Below are 22,449 nucleotides of genomic sequence, written 5' to 3' on the forward strand. Positions count from 1 at the left end.
AGCGGTACGCAGATCACAAGTAATTACTCAAGAAAAATTTAGCCTTTTTTCTTGCGTGAAAAATAGTAGTATGGAAGTAATTTTGACGTTTAAATATCCACGGTGAATAGTGAAACAAGCAAGAAGAAGAGCACATAAACAAAAGAAATGTAAAGAATGTCACTTCCTTTATTGGGGAAAGTATACGCAAACATATATTTTTAAATAGGCCGTTTCGTTTTTTTCAAAGGATTGTGGTGCAAAAGGACAACTCATAAGTCCTCGCCCCGTCACCAATAATCACTGCTACAATTCCTGTCTAATTGATGATGTCCGTTCTTTAAAGAACTCAATATCAATATATTTTCAAAACATATCAGGCATGAGAACTACGGCCTCTGCTGTATTTACTGCTACCTCTAGTGAAGACTACGATTTGATAGTTCTTGTTGAGACGTGGCTTACTGCGGACTTTTTAGTAATGAGTTTTTTTTATAAAAATTTGTATAATATATATCGCAAAGGTCGTGATAGTGTAAGTACAGGACTTTATCGAGGTGGAGGACTGCTAATTGCTGTAAGAAAAAGCCTACAAACCTCGGAGGTTTCTCTTGATATCGCTGCTACTTCTATTGATCAGCTTATAATCAGTATAAAAGGCAAAACAGAATGTCTATTTGTCAGTGTTTCTTATATACCACCAAATAGTGTAGATAGTGTTTATGAAAATCACGTTAATAATATAATGCATGTTCTGAGCACTAACTTGAATTCTAAATTTTGTATTTTAGGGGATTTTAACTTAAATAAAATCGTATGGAATTATCTTCCAGGTGAGAAAACTCTCATACCTACTAATGTCAATCAAGCTAGTGAAATGTACTTAGATGATAATTTTTATAGTTTACAGTTAGTTCAAATCAATGACGTTAGGTAAAATCCTCGATCTTATATTTGCTCGTATTTATGAATTTGGAAATACTAAACTCAATAATGAAGTTGGTTTCAATTATAGCCGATGTGATTTTGCCTTGATCAATAATTTGATTTCAAATATTGACTGGCAGTCTCTTTTTAATAATCGCAATCTTTCAGACTGCTTTGACTTATTCAAAAGTAATATCTCGGAAATAATGAATATTAATATTCCTCGTTTCCTCGTTTAATAATCGCAATCTTTCAGACTGCTTTGACTTATTCAAAAGTAATATCTCGGAAATAATGAATATTAATATTCCTCGTTTCCCGGCAAGGGTTTACAAGTTGCCGTGGTATACCAAAAGCTTAAAGACTCTAAAAAATTTGCGTAATAAATATCATAAACTTTTTAAAAAATCAGGAAGTCCCGAATCAAGCAACAATATCTGAATTACGCGAAGGAGTTTAATTGTCTTAATAAGTTTCTGTACAATCGATATATTCTCAATTTCGAAAATAATATCAAATCGAATCCTAAATCGTTTTGGAATTTCATTCGCTCCAAACAATTGGTTTCAACAATACCGTTGTTTGTGTCTTACAAGGGCAAGAATTCATCATCGTCTAGTGATTCAGCCAATTTGTTTGCAGAATTTTTTAAAGCAAACTTTGCTACTGCTGATCTGTGGAATGACGAAGGGGATATGTTGAATGAGATAACGTCTTGTTTCGACTTCTCCTCATTAGTTCTAGATATTGATGATATTATCTTAAGTATGCAGACGATCAAGAGCTCCAAGCAATGTGATTATCAAGAATTTTCATCTTTTTTTTCTGAAGCAATGTGTAGCTTCCGTGGCAGAGCCCTTGTTGCATATATTTAATTTATCATTAAAGTCTGGTATCTTTTTGGATGAATGGAAAACTACTTTTATTCAACCTATTCATAAAAGCGGTAGTAAAATTGACGTTACAAACTATCGGCCAATATCGAAGATCCCCATGATTTCAAAACTTTTTGAGAAAACGGTGATGTTTAAATTATCGTCCGTAGTTAAGCGTTATATTTGCCCATGTCAGCATGGCTTCGTTCCGGGGCGTTCAACAGTAACTAATCTGGTCGTTTTTTCGAATTACTGCATCTCGTTTTTTATTCATGGTTGCCAAGTTGACTGCATATATACGGACATATCCAAAGCTTTTGACAGAGTTTCGCACAAAGCTCTCTTGGCTAAATTGCGAAAAATGTGTTTCCACTCAACATTTTTACAATGGATTTATTCATACTTATCCAATAGGATAAATTTTGTTGTTATTGACAACGTAAAGTCACCACCTTACGTAGCAACCTCAGGTGTGCCCCAAGGTATTATCCATGGCCCGCTTTTCTTTATTCTCTTTATCAATGATGTAAGTGCTTGTTTCAAGCAATGCATTTATCTCCTTTACGCTGATGTTTTGAAAATTTTTTTCAGAATCAAGAACGAGTCTGATACTCTCATACTGCAATCTGAGTTAAATAATTTGAATGGTGGTGCTGTAAAAATAAGCTTGCGCTGAATGCCAACAAATGTTATTACATAAATTATTCCAAATTATGTAATAAATTGATTTCGTCTTACTATGTCTCCAATAAGCCGTTACTTAGGGTGACTAAAATTCGGGATTTAGGTGTTGTATTTCATTCGTCTTTTACATTCAACGAGCACTTAAATATTATTATACCCAAAACATATTCCTTACTGGCCTTTATTAAAAGAAATGGATCCGAGTTTAAAAGGACCCATATACTAAAAAACTATTATACAATGCCTTTGTACGGTCAAGGCTTGAGTATGGTTCCATAATATGGAGTCCTTATTATGAGTACACAATAAGAGAGTCGCTCTTAAGTTCCACATATACTCTGTTAAAAGAGTACCCAGATTGCGCATTCACGAGTTCAAAATTGCTTCGGTTTGCGCAACTACGTCACAGTTGACTGTTTGAGTGAATGAAAGAAAGAGAGAAAAAAACAAGAGCTAAAGGAAAATGACGTAAGAATTGCCCATAAAAAAGAGCTGGCCTGATGTTTACATGCGCAATGCGCAATTTTCTTGTGTGATTTGTGATATGAGTGAATATGGTGAGTTGAAATGTTCTTTGTATGCACTATAAATGTTGAAAATTTTCTGGGGTAGGAGTAACTCTATTAAGGCTTTACCATTTACTTAGGCAACCATTTATTTCAGAAAGGAAAACGCTATTAGAGTCTTTGAACTTTTAAGTTCCATCACGGACTTTGCGCCAATTAACTATGTTTGTAATTGACCAGTTTAGATCTAATTACGCACTTAATGGCCGGATCACTCGCGCTCTAATTGCTATTAACTCAGTCAATAATAATTATTGTATTGATTTTTCGATACCTCGTCGAAGTTTTAAAAATATGTTATTTTCCATTTTAAATTAACTTTACTGTAAATAAACCTTATGTTTAATAATGTTTAATATAGTCTGTAAGGTACTTGTAAATCATAGACTGAATAAAGAAAGAATATGAAATATGAAAAAAAAAATTTTTCTGTCTAATAAATGCTGTTATTTTTCTATAGTGGTCCTCGAATTGGTCAGCTACACCACCAACATCAATTGCAGGCTGTCTTACATCTACATACCCGCAAACAGGTGAACAGCAAATGCCACCGCAACTAGGTCCAATGCCACAACAGTCTGGTCTAATGCAGTCACAATCCGGACAAATGCCACCTCAACACCCTATGCACGCATCTACTGGACCAGGTGGGGCAATGACCCCACATCCAGTTATGCCAAGGTATATACCACAACAGCAACCGGGTTATGCAATGCCACGACAGCAGCAGCAACAACCTCCCCAGCCTGGCTATCTGCCAATGCCACAACAGCCGTGCTATCCACCACAACCTGGTTATCCTCTACAACAACCAGGTGGTTACATGGGTCAAATGATGCCACATAGACAACCTATACAGGCGCCAATGCCCAGTCAGCTACCCACGCCGGGTCAACCCCCAATACCCGGACGTCCTGGTTATAATGTATGCCAATACAACTAATACATTTCAAATATTGCTGATGATTATTTTTGTATTATTTTCTTTAGCAACTACCTGCACCTGGTAGGTACTGGTATATATCAACAGCCCAACGCCGTTTAGATCCCGATCAGATGCCAAATCCGATTAGCATTATCATTGAAAATCAAAATAGCGCTGCCTTTATTACTAATGAAGAGGGTTTATTACCACCATTGGTGACCACAAAATATGTGGTAAAAGATCAGGGTAACTCCTCGCCACGTTACGTTAGGTATTAATATTCGAAATTATTGTTTTGTTTGGCAATTACATTGATCTTTCTCCTTTGCAGGTCCTCTTTGTATTGCATACCTGCAACAGCTGATTTATTAAAAAACAACAGCTTTGTCCATTACACTTACCGTCTCACCAATGGCACGCACGGTTGAGGGTGAATGTGAGCCACCCATTGTAAATTTTGGTGAATTGGGTCCAATTAGATGTAATTGTTGCAAGGCTCATATATGCAATTTGTAGATGCTGGTCGTCGTTTCCAATGTCTTATGTGTAAAGTAACAACAGATGGTAAAAAAAATCTTTCACTTTTACTTGTGTTCATTGATCCATGTTTTTCTCAACAGTGCCAACTGAATATTTCCAACATTTGGGCCACACCGGACAGCGTGTCGATAAATATGAATGTCCTGAACTTGTATTGGGTACATATGAGTTTTTGCGTAAAATATGTTTGGGTACCGATAGCTCTCAAGGTAAACCTCAACTCATATCCAACATCAATGCCTCGCAATCAATTGTGGACGCTATACGCACTACTTTGGGTCCACGCAGTATGGACAAGCATACTGTTGATTCCAGTGGTAAGGCCACAATTTCAAATAATGGTGCAACCAGTATGAAACTATTGCATATTGTGCATCCAGCCGTAAAACTCTAGGCGACATCGCCAAATCTCAAGATGCTGAGGCAAGTTCTTTGTTATATTATAATGTGTAGAATAAAAATGTTTCTCTTATCAGGTCAGCGATTGCACCACTTCAAGTACTTTAAGCAGGTGACAAGTTAAGCCATATGTTGAGGAAGGCGTGCAATGCACGTATCATCATTAAAGCTATACGTAAAGCATTACAATTATGCATGACCAAAATATGACTTGGCTATACATGTAGAAGCGCCAATCAAAGGAACAACAACGTGCTTTATTGGAAAAATGCGCTGCCACCTCATAGCACTCCAAACTTATTCATCAACAAAAAGATTTATTTTCTAAAATGGTTTTGGACGCTGTACTTTCCTTTGATGGACCCAAAGTCACACAAAAAAGATAAAATCGCATTATTAAATATAGAATTAGAATTGAAGGGTTTTATTCAGTCTATAATTTTCACTTTCAGACTATGTATGTATATGCAAAGAAACATTAAAAACTAAAAATAAATATACATACAAACAGTGGCTCCGAAATCTATAATAGAAGCCACCTAAATAAAAGTTGCAAAAGTTACAAAGAATTAATCAAACGTTGAAAAACGGACATCAAAATTTGCACCTTTTTTGGCAGAGGGTCTAGCAAATTTTTGAGTACGCAGTTTTGTAGCCCAATCAATTTCAAAATAATAGTGTAAATGCTAGAACGACTGAAAAGTTTAACTGAATTTTCAGAACTTTTTTGTAGAGGCTTTTCAACATTTTCTTCCATACAAAAGAAAATTTTTCTCATGTGTTGTATGGAAAAAATTTCTCAACAGCCTCTAAAAAAAAATTCAGATAAACTTTTTAGTCGTTCTAGCATTTACACCATTATTCTGATATTGATTGGGCTACAAAACTGCTAACTCAAAAATGTGCTAGACCGTCAGCCAAAAAAGGTGCAAATTTTGATGTCCATTTTTCAAAGTTTGATTAATTCTTTGTAACTTTTGCAACTTTTGTTTAGGTGGCTTCTATTATAGATTCAGCTATATTTTGCAAATTAGAGTGCCTTTCTGTTATGCAAAATATACAGCCTTCCTGTTATGCATTTTAATCGAGATTTTGATACAATATAGAATATTTAATGTTTCATCTAATGGCCTGATTAGATCAAAATTTAAAAAATGGCACACTCACTCTTCTGGTAAGCAAGTGACGATATGTACAGTGTGCGCCAAAACTAAAGCAACGAAAAGTCTCTGTTGCTTTTGGTTAAATAAAATCTTAAAAGCAAGTTCTTAGTTCAATGGGGCGTGTACTTTAAATTAGTTGCAACTTTTTTGACAGATAGCCCATTGGAAGTTTTGTCAACAAGCTACAACTAACTATAAGTACCCACTTAATTCTGACTATGAATATGCCCCAATATTTTGCTTTTATTTATGAAGCCACATCGACGGCTGAGTGGAACATCACCGTATTTCAAAACATTTTTCGAAAATGCCCTTTCTCAGAAATTGTTTCACGAACGCCTTAAATTAAAACTTGTTTCAAAAATGCCCTATTTCAAAACTTGGTTCAAGAACGTCCTATCTCAGAATGAGTTTCAAAAACGCCCTAGCTCAGCTGGAAATGTATTTAGTTTTCGTTCAAATATGATATTTTGTAAAATCATTCTAAGATACGGCGTTTTGGAACTAAGTTAGAAAATAGGGCGTTTTTGGAAAAAATTCTATGTTAAGGCGTTCTTGAAACAATTTTTGAGAAAGGACATTTTTTTAAAATGTTTTGAAACAGGGTGATCTTCCATTCAGCCGTCGATATACTAAACAGTTATATATTATATTGAGTATATGTTCTTATGATACTTAGTTCTAGGAAAGTTATAATTTGACTTTTGTTAAGCTATGTAGATTTTCTGAAAGGAATTTCGGTGCTTTATTTATGTCGCACAATATATATCATTAATTTCACAAACCGACTACAATATTTACTCTTTGAAAGCTTATTAATAATACAACACAATAAATAATAGCCGTGTTTTTTTTGCACGTGTATACGTTTCGTTTGCGCGTGAAAAAAACGCCTATCAAGAACGAGTCTGATACTCTCATACTGCAATCTGAGTTAAATAATTTTAATGAGTGGTGCTGTAAAAATAAGGTTGCGCTAAATACCAACAAATGTTATTACATAACTTATTCCAAATTATGTAATAAATTGATTTCGTCTTACTATGTCTCTAATAAGCCGTTACTTAGGGTGAATAAAATTCGGGATTTAGGTGTTGTATTTGATTCGTCTTTTACATTCACCGAGCACTTAAATATTATTATCCCCAAAGCATATTTCTTACTGGCCTTTATTAAAAGAAATGGATCAGAGTTTAAGGACCCATATACTAAAAAACTATTATACAATGCCTTTGTACGGTCAAGGTTTGAGTATGGTTCCATAATATGTAGTCCTTATTATGAGTACACAATAAGAGAGTCGCTCTTAAGTTCCACATATACTCTGTTAAAAGAGTACCTAGATTGCGCATTCACGAGTTCAAAATTGCTTCGGTTTGCGCAACTACGTCACAGTTGACTGTTTGAGAGAATGAAAGAAAGAGAGAAAAAAAACAAGAGCTAAAGGAAAATGACGTAAGAATTGACAATAAAAAAGAGCTGGCCTGATGTTTACATGCGCAATGCGCAATCTTCTTGTGTGATTTGTGATATGAGTGAATATGGTGAGTTGAAATGTTCTTTGTATGCACTATAAATGTTGACAATTATGTTATGAAGTCCAATAACATTAAACATCGCTGTGGTGCATGCACTATTTCGCGGCGTAAATCCATAAAATAACAGCCATTACCAGGTTTTGTGCCTACTGTTGCCATGGATGGGTCTGCTACATCAGGATCGAAGTCTGCCGCACAAACATCCACCAAACCATCATCAGCGGCGCTTGCTAAACAAAAACAGCACGTGCTCAACAGCCAAAAACAACAAACACAAAAGATCATTGGCAATAATAGCGCCAACTTACATAAATCCACAAACAACAACAGCAATATCCTCAATGTAAACCAAGCGGGTCAACTCCACCGCCCTCAACAAGAGCAATTGCAATCAAGTCAAACCAACACAGGAACGAAAGAAATAACATTGCAATTGCTGTATGAAGAACTCGTGGGCTTAAAGAAACAAAACTCTGATTTCCTCAGCATAGTGAAGCAGCTCAAAGAGGAAAACGCAAAATTGTGCGATAGAGTGAGCAAGCTGGAAGGTTTATTGAACTGGAGAGAACAGCAACTGCTCAGCAGTGCTGTGGACATTGTTGGTGTGTCGCAACTAACAAGTGAAAATGCAAGTGAAGTCACAAAAATCTTTTAGGCTCTGCTTTTGGCATAACTGTCACTTCTGACGACATAAGCAGATGCTATGTAAAAAAAATAAAGCAGGGAACTGAATCTTCTCATTTGAGAAATGTGGTGCGAGTGCACTTTGCTCCAGTTAAATGAAGAGTAAAATAATGTCGAGCAAACGTAAGATGAAGAGAAAATTAACTACCGAAGTTCTTGGTGATACAAACAAAAGCAATATATTTATTAACGACAGTCTCACCAGCTACAATCGAGCTCTGTTCACAGTGGCAAAAAAAATAAAAAAAGAGAAAAGTTATAAATATCTGTGGGTTAAGAATAGCAGTATTTTGATGAAAAAGGCTGATAATGACGTGGTTGTCTATTTAAGAACTTTTGACGATTTGTCAAAAGTGAGTTAGTTTTCCTTTTTATTTCTTTTTTATTTTTATTAATAATAAGTTAAATGGTCTCTTTCGATTTTTTAAATAATAACAGCCACTCCGTAATCAGCCCAATCAAAGATTTAAATTTATTATGTAATACTAGTGACTCTTTTGTTATTGTCCATCAAAACATACGCAGTCTTCGGCAAAATTTTGATTTGTTGCTCTGTAATTTGGTATTATTTAAAATCAAACCGGATTTAATTTTTGTTTCCGAAATATGGATATACTGTCACGAAATACGTGACTTTACTATACCTGGCTATACTTTCTTTGCAAATACAAATGACCGATATTCAGCGGGTGGTGTTGGGGTTTTTGTAAGAAGTAATTACGAATGTGAATACTTAGAATATGATATTACGAGTGCTGACATTTTAAAGATATCTTTAAGGTTGGATTCCAAAGTTTTCAGTTTCATGTGTGTCTACAGGCTACACTCGGTCGCTGTTCAAACATTTTTGGATGAGTTTTCAAATCTTCTTTGCAGTGAAAATTCTGGTAACTTTTTTATTCTAGGTGACCTTAATTTAGATATCCTCAACCTAAATGTTAAACTTATAGCTACTTAATGCTTATGACTAATCATGGGCTAACGTCCTTTTTAAATGAACCTACTCGTAGTGTTTCTGGGAGCTGTCTCGACCATGTATTTGTTCGCAGCAGCATTTATATATTTAATATTGTTACTGTTATAAATCTCAATCTCAACATTACAGATCATTCTATGACAGGCTTAGTAATAAACATTACACGCAAAAAAACAACCCCGAATAGCAGTAATGCTAATTCTAAATTCACCAGGATTAATTTCGGTTCCCTCAACCAAAGCCTACGGTTTGAGTCCTGGGACTTAGTTTATCCTGAAAATAACGTTTCTGTTGCATACCAAATCTTCTTAAATATCTTTATTAGCCATATACAGGCAGCAAGCTTTTCTTTCACTCCACCTAGGTCTGAAATAAAGTTGAAGCCTTGGATCAGCAAGCGGTTGGTTAAAACCATCCGCCTTAAAAATAAGCTTGGGAGAAAGTGCGCTCAATATTCGTCCAATACGAGGATTCGTAATCGGTATAGAAGCTTATGTAAAAGTTAAGGAAAGAAGTCCGTTTTGAACGCGACAGTTTCTATAGAAACGAGTTCAGAGCATGGCATGGGAACCCAAAGAAGGAATGGAAGGTAATAAACAATATTTTTAATGGGGGTTCTAAATCAGTCGACTCATCAATTATTTTATTACAAAGTGGTGTAAACATTTCTGATCCCAAAATTGTAGCAAATCTCTTTAACTGTCACTTTTCTTCAGTCGGTCTAACTCACACAATTGCCGGCACATGCGAAACTTTGATGATTAACCCTATATTTTCGACCTCAGGCAGCAGTTTTTACTTTGCACCTTTTACCGGCGCTGAAATATTAAAGGCAGTTAATTCTTTAGATAACTCCAGATCTTGTGGCTCTGATGGAATTTCCAATCAGGTTTTGAAAAATGTCGCTTTAAATTTAGTCGATATTTTAGTTTATTTGTTTAACAAAAGCATCTTTTCTGGAATTTTTCCTACTGACTTGAAATGTGCTGTAGTCATTCCCTTATTTAAAAAGGGTGACAAAAAAGATATAAACAATTACCGACCAATTTCTTTACTCTCTTCCATCTCGAAAACTTTTGAAAATCTTGTTAAACGTAGAATTCTTGAATTTCTTAACAACAAAAATTTGTTCAGCCCGATGCAATTTGGTTTTCGATGTGGACGTTCCACCGAAGATGCCCTCTTGAACTTTTGTTCCTTTATATATAGCGAGTTAGACAAAAAAAAAAACTGTGCTGGCCTATTCGTAGATATCACGAAAGCATTTGATATGGTAGATCACCAAATCTTGTTAAATAAAATACATTGCGTGGGCTTTCGTGGCTTTATGTATAACTGGTTGAAATCTTACTTAACAGGAAGAGCGCAAAAAGTTATGGTTGGCAGTTGTTTCAGTGATTATGTTACTATTAACCTGGGAGTACCCCAAGGTTCTGTCTTAGGTCCGACATTGTTCTTAGTTTATTTGAATTCCTTATTTTCCTTGCCCTTTTTTGGGAAGGTTACCGCGTTTGCAGATGACCTTGCTATAGCCTATAGTTCAACGAACTATCTAGATTTGGTAGCAGGTGTCAACTATGATTTTCATCTGTTGAGAGTGTGGTTTCCTACACATAAAATGATTGTTAGCAGGAAAACACAGATGATGTATTTCGATTTACATTCAAAAATCTCTCCCGATATTGATATTATATTCCACGCCACTGACTGCGAACATTTTGCTCTAAACAATTTGTTGTGCTCTGGAACGTGGTATAATTCTGAAACAACTTGTAGCGACAAGTGTTTTCTAATTGAAAGAGTTAAAGTCTTCCAATATCTTGGAATTTCTGTGGACCAATCCTTATGTTGGTCAACACATATTTCTCGCCTGAAATCCTACATGCGATCCACAGTTCGCTATTTTTATAGTCTGAGGAAGATATGTTCAAAAGCAATGCTTAGAACAATCTAATACGCGTTGGTTCACTCAAGGCTTCAATATGGCATATGCTGTTGGGGGGGGTGCTCTCACAATAATATCCAGCAACTTCTTATTACTCAAAAATTTTTCATAAGGAAGATATGCAACGTTAACCGTTTTCACCACAGCATGGACTTATTCAGGGAAATGAAAATTCTTCCGGTAAAACACATGTACTATTATAAAACGTTAAAAATATTTTTTATTCGCTGTGGGTATTTACACAGCCTCGTCTCTGATAATTATAACTTAAGGCAAAACTCACTGGGACTTGTTGTTGTTCCCACTTCTCGTACTACTCATTTTAATATTTTCTTTACTATCGTTTCTTGTAAAGTCTTCAATAAGATACCTGCGACTATGCGTGTCATTAGGAATTTGCGAGAATTTTTAAAAAATGTTAAATCATTTTTATTAGAGCTGTCACACGACGAGATCAAAACTTTGCTAAACCCTGTCACTTAGTGAACTGAAACCAAAATTGTTATTTTTAATGCTTTATTATTTTCATTATTTAACTCATTGAACTTATGGATTATCTTTACCTTCACCCCACACATATCGTACATGTTCATTAATCTTAATTTGTGACGGCATTCAACACTAAAATTGCATACTATTTTACTGAATGCCTTAACTTTCTTTCATTTTTTAATAATTTTTTAAGTTAAGTTCCTATTGTATATATATATGTAAAAAACTTATTGAAAGAATGAATAAATCTAACCTAATCTAATCTAAATCTAATCTAATTTTCTGGGGTAGGAGTAACTCTATTAAGGCTTTACCATTTACTTAGGCAACAATTTATTTCAGAAAAGAAAACGCTATTAGAGTCTTTGAAATTTTAAGTTCCATCACGGACTTTGCGCCAATAAACTATGCTTGTAATTGACCAGTTTAGATCTTATTACGCACTTAATGGTCGGATCACTCGCGCTTTAATTGCTATTAACTCAGTCAATAATAATTATTGTATTGATTTTTCGATATCTCGCCGAAGTTTTAAAAATATGTTGTTTTCCATTTTAAATTACTTTACTGTAAATAAACCTTATGTTTAATAATGTATATTTATATAGACTGTAAGATTCTTGTAAATCATAGACTGAATAAATGAAGAATATGAAATATGAAAAAAATAATTTTCTGTCTAATAAATGTTGTTATTTTTCTATACTGGTCCTCAAATTGGTCAGCTACACCACCAACATCAATTGCAGGCTATCTTACATCTCCATACCCGCAAACAGGTGAACAGCAAATGCCACCGCAACTAGGTCCAATGCAACGACAGTCTGGTCTAATGCAGTCACAATCCGGTCAAATGCCACCTTAACACCCTACGCACGCATCTACTGGACCAGGTGGGGCAATGACACCACATCCAGTTATGCCAAGGTATATACCACAACAGCAACCGGGTTATGCAATGCCACGACAGTAGCAGCAACAACCTCCCCAGCCTGGCTATCTGCCAATGCCACAACAGCCGTGCTATCCACCACAACCTGGTTATCCTCTACAACAACTAGGTGGTTAAATGGGTCAAATGATGCCACATACACAACCTGTACAGGCCCCAATGCCCAGTCAGCCACCCACGCCGGGTCAACCCCCAATACCCGGACGTCCTGGATATAATGTATGCCAATACAACTAATACATTTCAAATATTGCTGATGATTATTTTTGTATTATTTTCTTTAGCAACTACTTGCACCTGGTAGGTACTGATATATATCAACAGCCCAACGCCGTTTAGATCCCGATCAGATGCCAAATCCGATTAGCATTATCATTGAAAATCAAAATAGCGCTGCTTTTATTACTAATGAAGAGGGTTTATTATCACCATTGGTGACCACAAAATATGTGGTAAAAGATCAGGGAACTCCTCACCACGTTACGTTAGGTATTAGTATTCGAAATTAATGTTCTGTTTGGCAATTACATTGATCTTTCTCCTTTGCAGGTCCTTTTTGTATTGCATACCTGCAACAGCTGATTTATTATTAAAAAACAGCTTTGTCCATTACACTTACCGTCTCACCAATGGCACGCACGGTTGAGGGTGAATATGAGCCACCCATTGTCAATTTTGGTGAATTGGGTCCAATTAGATGTAATCGCTGCAAGGCTCATATATGCAATTTGTAGATGCTGGTCGTCGTTTCCAATGTCTTCTGTGTAAAGTAACAACAGATGGTAAAAAAAAATCTTTCAGTTTTACTTGTGTTCATTGATCCATATTTTTCTCAACAGTGCCAACTGAATATTTCCAACATTTGGGCCACACCGGACAGCGTGTCGATAAATATGAATGTCCTGAACTTGTATTGGGTACATATGAGTTTTTGTGTAAAATATGTTTGGGTACCGATAGCTCTCAAGGTAAACCTCAACTCATATCCAACATCAATGCCTCGCAATCAATTGTGGACGCTATACGCACTACTTTGGGTCCACGCAGTATGGACAAGCATACTGTTGATTCCAGTGGTAAGGCCACAATTTCAAATAATGGTGCAACCAGTATGAAACTATTGCATATTGTGCATCCAGCCGTAAAACTCTAGGCGACATCGCCAAATCTCAAGATGCTGAGGCAAGTTTTTTGTTATATTATAATGTGTAGAATAAAAATGTTTCTCTTATCAAGTCAGCGATTGCACCACTTCAAGTACTTTAAGCAGGTGACAAGTTAAGCCATATGTTGAGGAAGGCGTGCAATGCACGTATCATCATTAAAGCTATACGTAAAGCATTACAATTATGCATGACCAAAATATGACTTGGCTATACATGTAGAAGCGCCAATCAAAGGAACAACAACGTGCTTTATTGGAAAAATGCGCTGCCACAGCATAGCCCTCCAAACTTATTCATCAACAAAAAGATTTATTTTCTAAAATGGTTTTGGACGCTGTACTTTCCTTTGATGGACCCAAAGTCACACAAAAAAGATAAAATCGCATTATTAAATATAGAATTAGAATTGAAGGGTTTTATTCAGTCTATAATTTTCACTTTCAGACTATGTATGTATATGCAAAGAAACATTAAAAACTAAAAATAAATATACATACAAACAGTGGCTCCGAAATCTATAATAGAAGCCACCTAAACAAAAGTTGCAAAAGTTACAAAGAATTCATCAAACTTTGAAAAACGGACATCAAAATTTGCACCTTTTTTGGCAGAGGGTCTAGCAAATTTTTGAGTACGCAGTTTTGTAGCCCAATCAATTTCAAAATAATAGTGTAAATGCTAGAACGACTAAAAAATTTAACTGAACTTTCAGAACTTTTTTGTAGAGGCTGTTCAACATTTTCTTCCATACAAAAGAAAATTTTTCTGATGCGTTGTATGGAAAAAATTTCTTAACAGCCTCTACAAAAAAATTCAGATAAACTTTTTAGTCGTTCTAGCATTTACACCATTATTCTGAAATTGATTGGGCTACAAAACTGCGAACTCAAAAATTTGCTAGACCGTCTGCCAAGAAAGGTGCAAATTTTGATGTCCATTTTTCAAAGTTTGATTAATTCTTTGTAACTTTTGCAACTTTTGTTTAGGTGTCTTCTATTTTAGGTTCAGCTATATTTTGCAAATTAGAGTGCCTTTCTGTTATGCCAATTATACAGCCTTCCTGTTACGAATTTTAATCGAGATTTTGATACAATATAGAATATTTAATGTTTCATATAATGGCCTGATTAGATCAAAATTTAAAAAATGGCACACTCACGCTTCTGATAAGCAAGTGACGATATGTACAGTGTGCGCCAAAACTAAAGCAACGAAAAGTCTCTGTTGCTTTTGGTTAAATAAAATCTTAAGTTTAAGTTCTTAATTCAATGGGGTGTGTACTTTAAATTAGTTGCAACTTTTTGACAGATAGCCCATTGGAAGTTTTGTCAAAAAGCTACAACTAACTTTAAGTACCCACTTAATTCTGACTATGAATATGCCCCAATATTTTGCTTTTATTTACGAAGACACATCGACGGCTGAGTGGAACATCACCGTATTTCAAAACATTTTTCGAAAATGCCCTTTCTCAGAAATTGTTTCACGAACGCCTTAAATTAGAACTTGTTTCAAAAATACCCTATTTCAAAACTTGGTTCAAGAACGTCCTATCTCAGAATGAGTTTCAAAAACGCCCTATCTCAGCTGGAAATGTATTTAGTTTTCGTTCAAATATGATATTTTGTAAAATCATTCTAAGATACGGCGTTTTGGAACTAAGTTAGAAAATAGGGCGTTTTTGGAAAAAATTCTACATTAAGGCGTTCTTGAAACAATTTCTGAGAAAGGGCATTTTTTTAAAATGGTTTGAAACAGGGTGATCTTCCATTCAGCCGTCGATATACTAAACAGTTATATATTATATTGAGTATATGTTCTTATGATACTTAGTTCTAGGAAACTTATAATTTGACTTTTGTTAAGCTATGTAGATTTTCTGAAAGGAATTTCGGTGCTTTATTTATGTCGCACACTATATATCATAAATTTCACAAACCGACTTCAATATTTACTCTTTGAAAGCTCATTAATAATACAACACAATAAATAATAGCCGTGTTTTTTTTTTACACGTGTATACGTTTCGTTTGCGCGTGAAAAAAACGCCTATCAAGAACGAGTCTGATACTCTCATACTGCAATCTGAGTTAAATAATTTTAATGAGTGGTGCTGTAAAAATAAGCTTGCGCTGAATGCCAACAAATGTTATTACATAACTTATTCCAAATTATGTAATAAATTGATTTCGTCTTACTATGTCTCTAATAATCCGTTACTTAGGGTGAATAAAATTCGGGATTTAGTTGTTGTATTTGATTCGTCTTTTACATTCACCGAGCACTTAAATATTATTATCTCCAAAGCATATTCCTTACTGGCCTTTATTAAAAGAAATGGATCCGATTTTAAGGACCCATATACTAAAAAACTATTATACAATGCCTTTGTACGGTCAAGGCTTGAGTATGGTTCCATAATATGTAGTCCTTATTATGAGTACACAATAAGAGAGTCGCTCTTAAGTTCCACATATACTCTGTTAAAAGAGTACCCAGATTGCGCATTCACGAGTTCAAAATTGCTTCGGTTTGCGCAGCTACGTCACAGTCGACTGTTTGAGTGAATGAAAGAAAGAGAGAAAAAAAACAAGAGCTAAAGGAAAATGACGTAAGAATTGCCAATAAAAAAGGGCTGGCCTGATGTTTACATGCGCAATCTTCTTGTGTGATTTGTGATATGAGTGAATATGGTGAGTTGAAATGTTCTTTGTATGCACTATAAATGTTGACAATTTTCTGGGGTAGGAGTAACTCTATTAAGGCTTTACCATTTACTTAGGCAACAATTTATTTCAGAAAAGAAAACGCTATTAGAGTCTTTGAACTTGTAAGTTCCATCACGGACTTTGCGCCAATAAACTATGTTTGTAATTGACCAGTTTAGGTCTAATTACGCACTTAATGGCCGGATCACTCGCGCTCTAATTGCCATTAACTCAGTCAATAATAATTATTGTATTGATTTTTCGATATCTCGTCGAAGTTTTAAAAATATGTTATTTTCCATTTTAAATTAACTTTACTGTAAATAAACCTTATGTTTAATAATGTATATTTATATAGTCTGTAAGATTCTTGTAAATCATAGACTGAATAAAGAAAGAATATGAAATATGAAAAAAATAATTTTCTGTCTAATAAATGTTGTTATTTTTCTATACTGGTTCTCAAATTGGTCAGCTACACCACCAACATCAATTGCAGGCTGTCTTACACCTCCATACCCGCAAACAGGTGAACAGCAAATGTCAACGCAACTAGGTCCAATGCAACGACAGTCTGGTCTAATCATCATTTATTAGTTATTAGTTTTAATACATTAGCACATTAAGATTAAAATCTTTTATTGCGCAATAAAAACATAAAATTTATGTATATGAAAATACTTATATAAAAATTAAAAATATGAAATAGACAAATTTATAAAAACTGTGTTAGTTTTAATACATTAGCACACCAAGATTAAAATGCTTTATTGCGCAATACAAACATACAACTTATGTATATGAAAATACTTGTATAAAAATTAAAAATATAAGATACACAAATTTATAAAAACCGTGTTATGCAGTTTGATCACTAAAATAGTCAAATATAAGATTTTTAAAATTATTTTCTCTCATTGAGTTCCTTAAAGACTGTGGAATGGAGTTCCATAGCCTAACGCCGTTAACAAAGAAGAGCCTGGAAGAGGTTAAATAATTAAACTTTGGAAGAATAAAATTAGAAGGGCGTATGCTTTTGGAAAACGTAAGCTTATCGTACAAATAACCCGGCTTTTTGTAAACTAGCAATTTAAACATAAAAATGCAATTACGCGCTTTGATAAAATTTATTAGGTCACATCCAAGAATTGAGTTTCTCAACGTAGATAAGTGAGCAAATTTCTTTAAACCGTGTACATATCTAGTAGCGTGGTTGAAAGCAACACTGAGTTTATGAAGGGAGACAGCATCTAAATTGCTATAAACGACCTCAAAGTAGGTTATGTAAGGTACAATAAGACACAGAATAAGCTTTTTCTTTGTATCAGAAGGTACGAAAATTGATGACACCCTAAGGCACCGCAATGTATAATAGATTTTACCCATAACTTGATTGGCGTGGCCTTCGCAGGACAACTTAGAGTTGATTACAAAGCCTAGATTTCGTACTTTATCGACTAACTGAATTCTTGCAGATCCGATATAAAGGTGTGGGATATCAGAAATCTGGATCTTATCCTTATAGATTGGAAGAACATATGATTTTCGAGCATTAAGGCACATAAGGTTTGACCTAGACCACTCCATAATCGAGCGTAAGTCCGCATACAGCTTATCTGTAAGATCCTGAACCAGGCTGATATGGCTTGAAATGTATAATTGCACATCATCCGCATAAGCATGCCTTCGAGCAAAAGAGCAGACATTAAAAATGTCATTTATAAAGATACTGAAAAGAAGGGGACCCAAGACAGAGCCCTGTGGTACTCCAGACCTGGTAAACCCAGCTGTAGAGAAACTATTCCCGACTTTAAACATTCGAGTTCGGTTGCTAAGATAGCTCTTTACCAGCTTAACTGCGTTTTTATCAAAACCGAAACATTTTTATAGCTTATCACAGAGAAGGATATGGTTGACAGAGTCAAATGCCTTGGAGAAATCCAAAAGACACAGAAGCGTCAAGTGACCCTGGTCAAACTCCTGACGTATGTCATCGACAACTTTCGTGACAGCAGTCGCGCAAGAATGAGCTTCTCTAAAAACTGATTGAAATTGACTTAGGAGATTATTTTTCTCAATAAAAGCTATAATTTGATTCGCCATAAGTATCTCAGCTACCTTAAACAGGCCAGTCAGAATACTTATGGGTCTGAATTCACAGGGCTCAGAAGCCCCAGGTTTCTTTGGGAGCCGGATAACAATTGATTCTTTCCATGCAGCAGGGAAAGTCGAAGTAGTGAAACAGTGGTTTATGAGGTGAGTGATGCAGCGTAAGATATTAGGTAGGATAAATTTAATAAATTTAAGTGGAATGCTATCAGAACCTATTGCGTTTGATTTGATACCATAAACACATTTAGCTACTTCGAGTTTCCCAACCGACACGAATTGAAATTTAGGTAAGGATGATAATATGGGAATCTAAAGGTAGAGGGTAGCAGAGGAGCTGGATGAAACAAAAAAAGAATTGAGAAGGTTAGGGTCTAGAGAACAAGAGGCTTCCGAGGATGGCCGTACGCCTAACCGCTTTAAATTAGACCACAACTGTTTGGGAGGCAAATCAGTGTTAAGTTTGCCACAGTAAAATTTCTTTTTAGCCAGTAGAACAGAGGTTGAAGCTTTGTTCCGAGCCTGCTTATAGACGATCCAGTTTTCACGAGTACGTTTTCTTTTCCATACGTTATATGCGAGGTTTCGATTTTTTATGGCCACTTTGACCTCGCGTGAAATCCAAGGGCTAGAGCGCGAGGAGCACACAAGTTTACGAAGAGGAACATGCTTATTAAAAAAGTAAAGTAGGGATTGTGATAAAAAGTTAAGTTTGTCATCAACAGTGACTAATTGCCAGCAGCGTTCCCAGGAGAAGTGGTTTAAATCGAAAAACAGACTATTTAAATTAATAGCATTGTAATCACGGTAGTAAAAATCAGTGGTTGCAACATCATTATATTGCAATTTAAAATTTAAAGTACAAAATATTAAATCGTGATCTGAAACAAAAGACAATTGATCAAATAGAACCACAGCGGTAGAAGTTGGGACAATAAAGATGTCTAACAAACTGAGACGCGATTTACAAGAAAACCTAGTAGGCATTTTGCTATTAACAATGCGCATGCCAGTAGATGCGACCGAGTCTACGAAATTTACCGAATTGGCGTCAGGAGTTAATAAATTAATCTTGAAATCCCCGCAAATAACTAAAAGTCACAATCCGGTAAAATGCCACCTCAACACCCTATGCACGCATCTACTGGACCAGGTGGGGCAATGACACCACATCCAGTTATGCCAAGGTATATACCACAACAGCAACCGGGTTATGCAATGCCACGACAGCAGCAGCAACAACCTCCCCAGCCTGGCTATCTGCCAATGCCACAACAGCCGTGCTATCCACCACAACCTGGTTATCCTCTACAACAACCAGGTAGTTACATGGGTCAAATGATGCCACATAGACAACCTGTACAGGCGCCAATTCCCAGTCAGTCACCCACGCCGGGTCAACCCCCAATACCCGGACGTCCTGGTTATAATGTATGCCAATACAACTAATACATTTCAAATATTGCTGATGATTATTTTTGTATTATTTTCTTTAGCAACTACCTGCACCTGGTAGGTACTGGTATATATCAACAGCCCAACGCCGTTTAGATCCCGATCAGATGCCAAATCCCATTAGCATTATCATTGAAAATCAAAATAGCGCTGCTTTTATTACTAATGAAGAGGGTTTATTACCACCATTGGTGACCAAAAAATATGTGGTAAAAGATCAGGGTAACTCCTCGCCACGTTACGTTAGGTATTAGTATTCAAAATTAATGTTCTGTTTGGCAATTACATTGATATTTCTCCTTTGCAGGTCCTTTTTGTATTGCATACCTGCAACAGCTGATTTATTAAAAACAGCAGCTTTGTCCATTACACTTACCGTCTCACCAATGGCACGCACGGTTGAGGGTGAATATGAGCCACCCATTGTCAATTTTGGTGAATTGGTTCCAATTAGATGTAAGCGTTGCAAGGCTCATATATGCAATTTGTAGATGCTGGTCGTCGTTTCCAATGTCTTCTGTGTAAAGTAACAACAGATGGTAAAAAAAAATCTTTCAGTTTTACTTGTGTTCATTGATCCATATTTTTCTCAACAGTGCCAACTGAATATTTCCAACATTTGGGCCACACCGGACAGCGTGTCGATAAATATAAATGTCCTGAACTTGTATTGGGTACATATGACTTTTTGTGTAAAATATGTTTGGGTACCGATAGCTCTCAAGGTAAACATCAACTCATATCCAACATCAATGCCTCGCAATCAATTGTGGACGCTATACGCACTACATTGGGTCCACGCAGTATGGACAAGCATACTGTTGATTCCAGTGGTAAGGCCACAATTTCAAATAATGGTGCAACCAGTATGAAACTATTGCATATTGTGCATCCAGCCGTAAAACTCTAGTCGACATCGCCAAAGGTTAAGATGCTGAGGCAAGTTTTTCGTTATATTATAATGTGTAGAATAAAAATGTTTCTCTTATCAGGTCAGCGATGGCACCACTTCAAGTACTTTAAGCAGGTGACTAGTTAAGCCATATGTTGAGGAAGGCGTGCAATGCACGTATCATCATTAAAGCTATACGTAAAGCATTACAATTATGCATGACCAAAATATTTCTTGGCTATACATGTAGAAGCGCCAATCAAAGGAACAACAACGTGCTTTATTGGAAAAATGCGCTGCCACAGCATAGTCCTCCAAACTTATTCATCAACAAAAAGATTTATTTTCTAAAATGATTTTGGACGCTGTACTTTCCTTTGATGGACACAAAGTCACACAAAAAACATAAAATCGCATTATTAAATATAGAATTAGAATTGAAGGGTTTTATTCAGTCTATAATTTTCACTTTCAGACTATGTATGTATATGCAAAGAAACATTAAAAACTAAAAATAAATATACATACAAACAGTGGCTCCGAAATCTATAATAGAAGCCACCTAAACAAAAGTTGCAAAAGTTACAAAGAATTAATCAAACTTTGAAAAACGGACATCAAAATTTGCACCTTTTTTGGCAGAGGGTCTAGCAAATTTTTGAGTACGCAGTTTTGTAGCCCAATCAATTTCAAAATAATAGTGTAAATGCTAAAACGACTGAAAAGTTTAACTGAATTTCCAGAACTTTTTTGTAGAGGCTGTTAAACATTTTCTTCCATACAAAAGAAAATTTTTCTCATGCGTTGTATGGAAAAAATTTCTCAACAGCCTCTACAAAAAAATTCAGACTTGGTTCAAGAACGTCCTATCTCAGAATGAGTTTCAAAAACGCCCTATCTCAGCTGGAAATGTATTTAGTTTTCGTTCAAATATGATATTTTGTAAAATCATTCTAAGATACGGCGTTTTGGAAATAAGTTAGAAAATAGGGCGTTTTTGGAAAAAATTCTACGTTAAGGCGTTCTTGAAACAATTTCTGAGAAAGGGCATTTTTTTAAAATGGTTTGAAACAAGGTGATCTTCCATTCAGCCGTCGATATACTAAACAGTTATATATTATATTGAGTATATGTTCTTATGATACTTAGTTCTAGGAAATTTATAATTTGACTTTTGTTAAGCTATGTAGATTTTCTGAAAGGAATTTCGGTGCTTTATTTATGTCGCACACTATATATCATAAATTTCACAAACCGACTTCAATATTTACTCTTTGAAAGCTCATTAATAATACAACACAATAAATAATAGCCGTGTTTTTTTTTTTTACACGTGTATACGTTTCGTTTGCGCGTGAAAAAAACGCCTTTCAAGAACGAGTCTGATACTCTCATACTGCAATCTGAGTTAAATAATTTTAATGAGTGGTGCTGTAAAAATAAGCTTGCGCTGAATGCCAACAAATGTTATTAC

General features: G+C 35.4%; 1 protein-coding gene across 1 annotated transcript; it reads left to right on the plus strand.

Annotated features, from left to right (window-relative positions):
- The first annotated feature begins 3,737 nt into the window (after positions 1–3,737).
- Positions 3,738–4,910, plus strand: LOC137242379 (protein transport protein Sec24D-like). Its single transcript, XM_067769687.1, has 4 exons — positions 3,738–3,956; positions 4,022–4,227; positions 4,288–4,520; positions 4,577–4,910. The coding sequence occupies exons 1-3, from the start codon at positions 3,744–3,746 to the stop codon at positions 4,382–4,384; spliced, it is 516 nt and encodes a 171-aa protein (XP_067625788.1). The 5' UTR covers positions 3,738–3,743; the 3' UTR covers positions 4,385–4,520; positions 4,577–4,910.
- Positions 4,911–22,449: the final 17,539 nt, after the last annotated feature.

This window comes from Eurosta solidaginis, chromosome 2 (genome assembly GCF_040869045.1).
Source record: "Eurosta solidaginis isolate ZX-2024a chromosome 2, ASM4086904v1, whole genome shotgun sequence".
Classification (NCBI taxonomy): domain Eukaryota; kingdom Metazoa; phylum Arthropoda; class Insecta; order Diptera; family Tephritidae; genus Eurosta; species Eurosta solidaginis.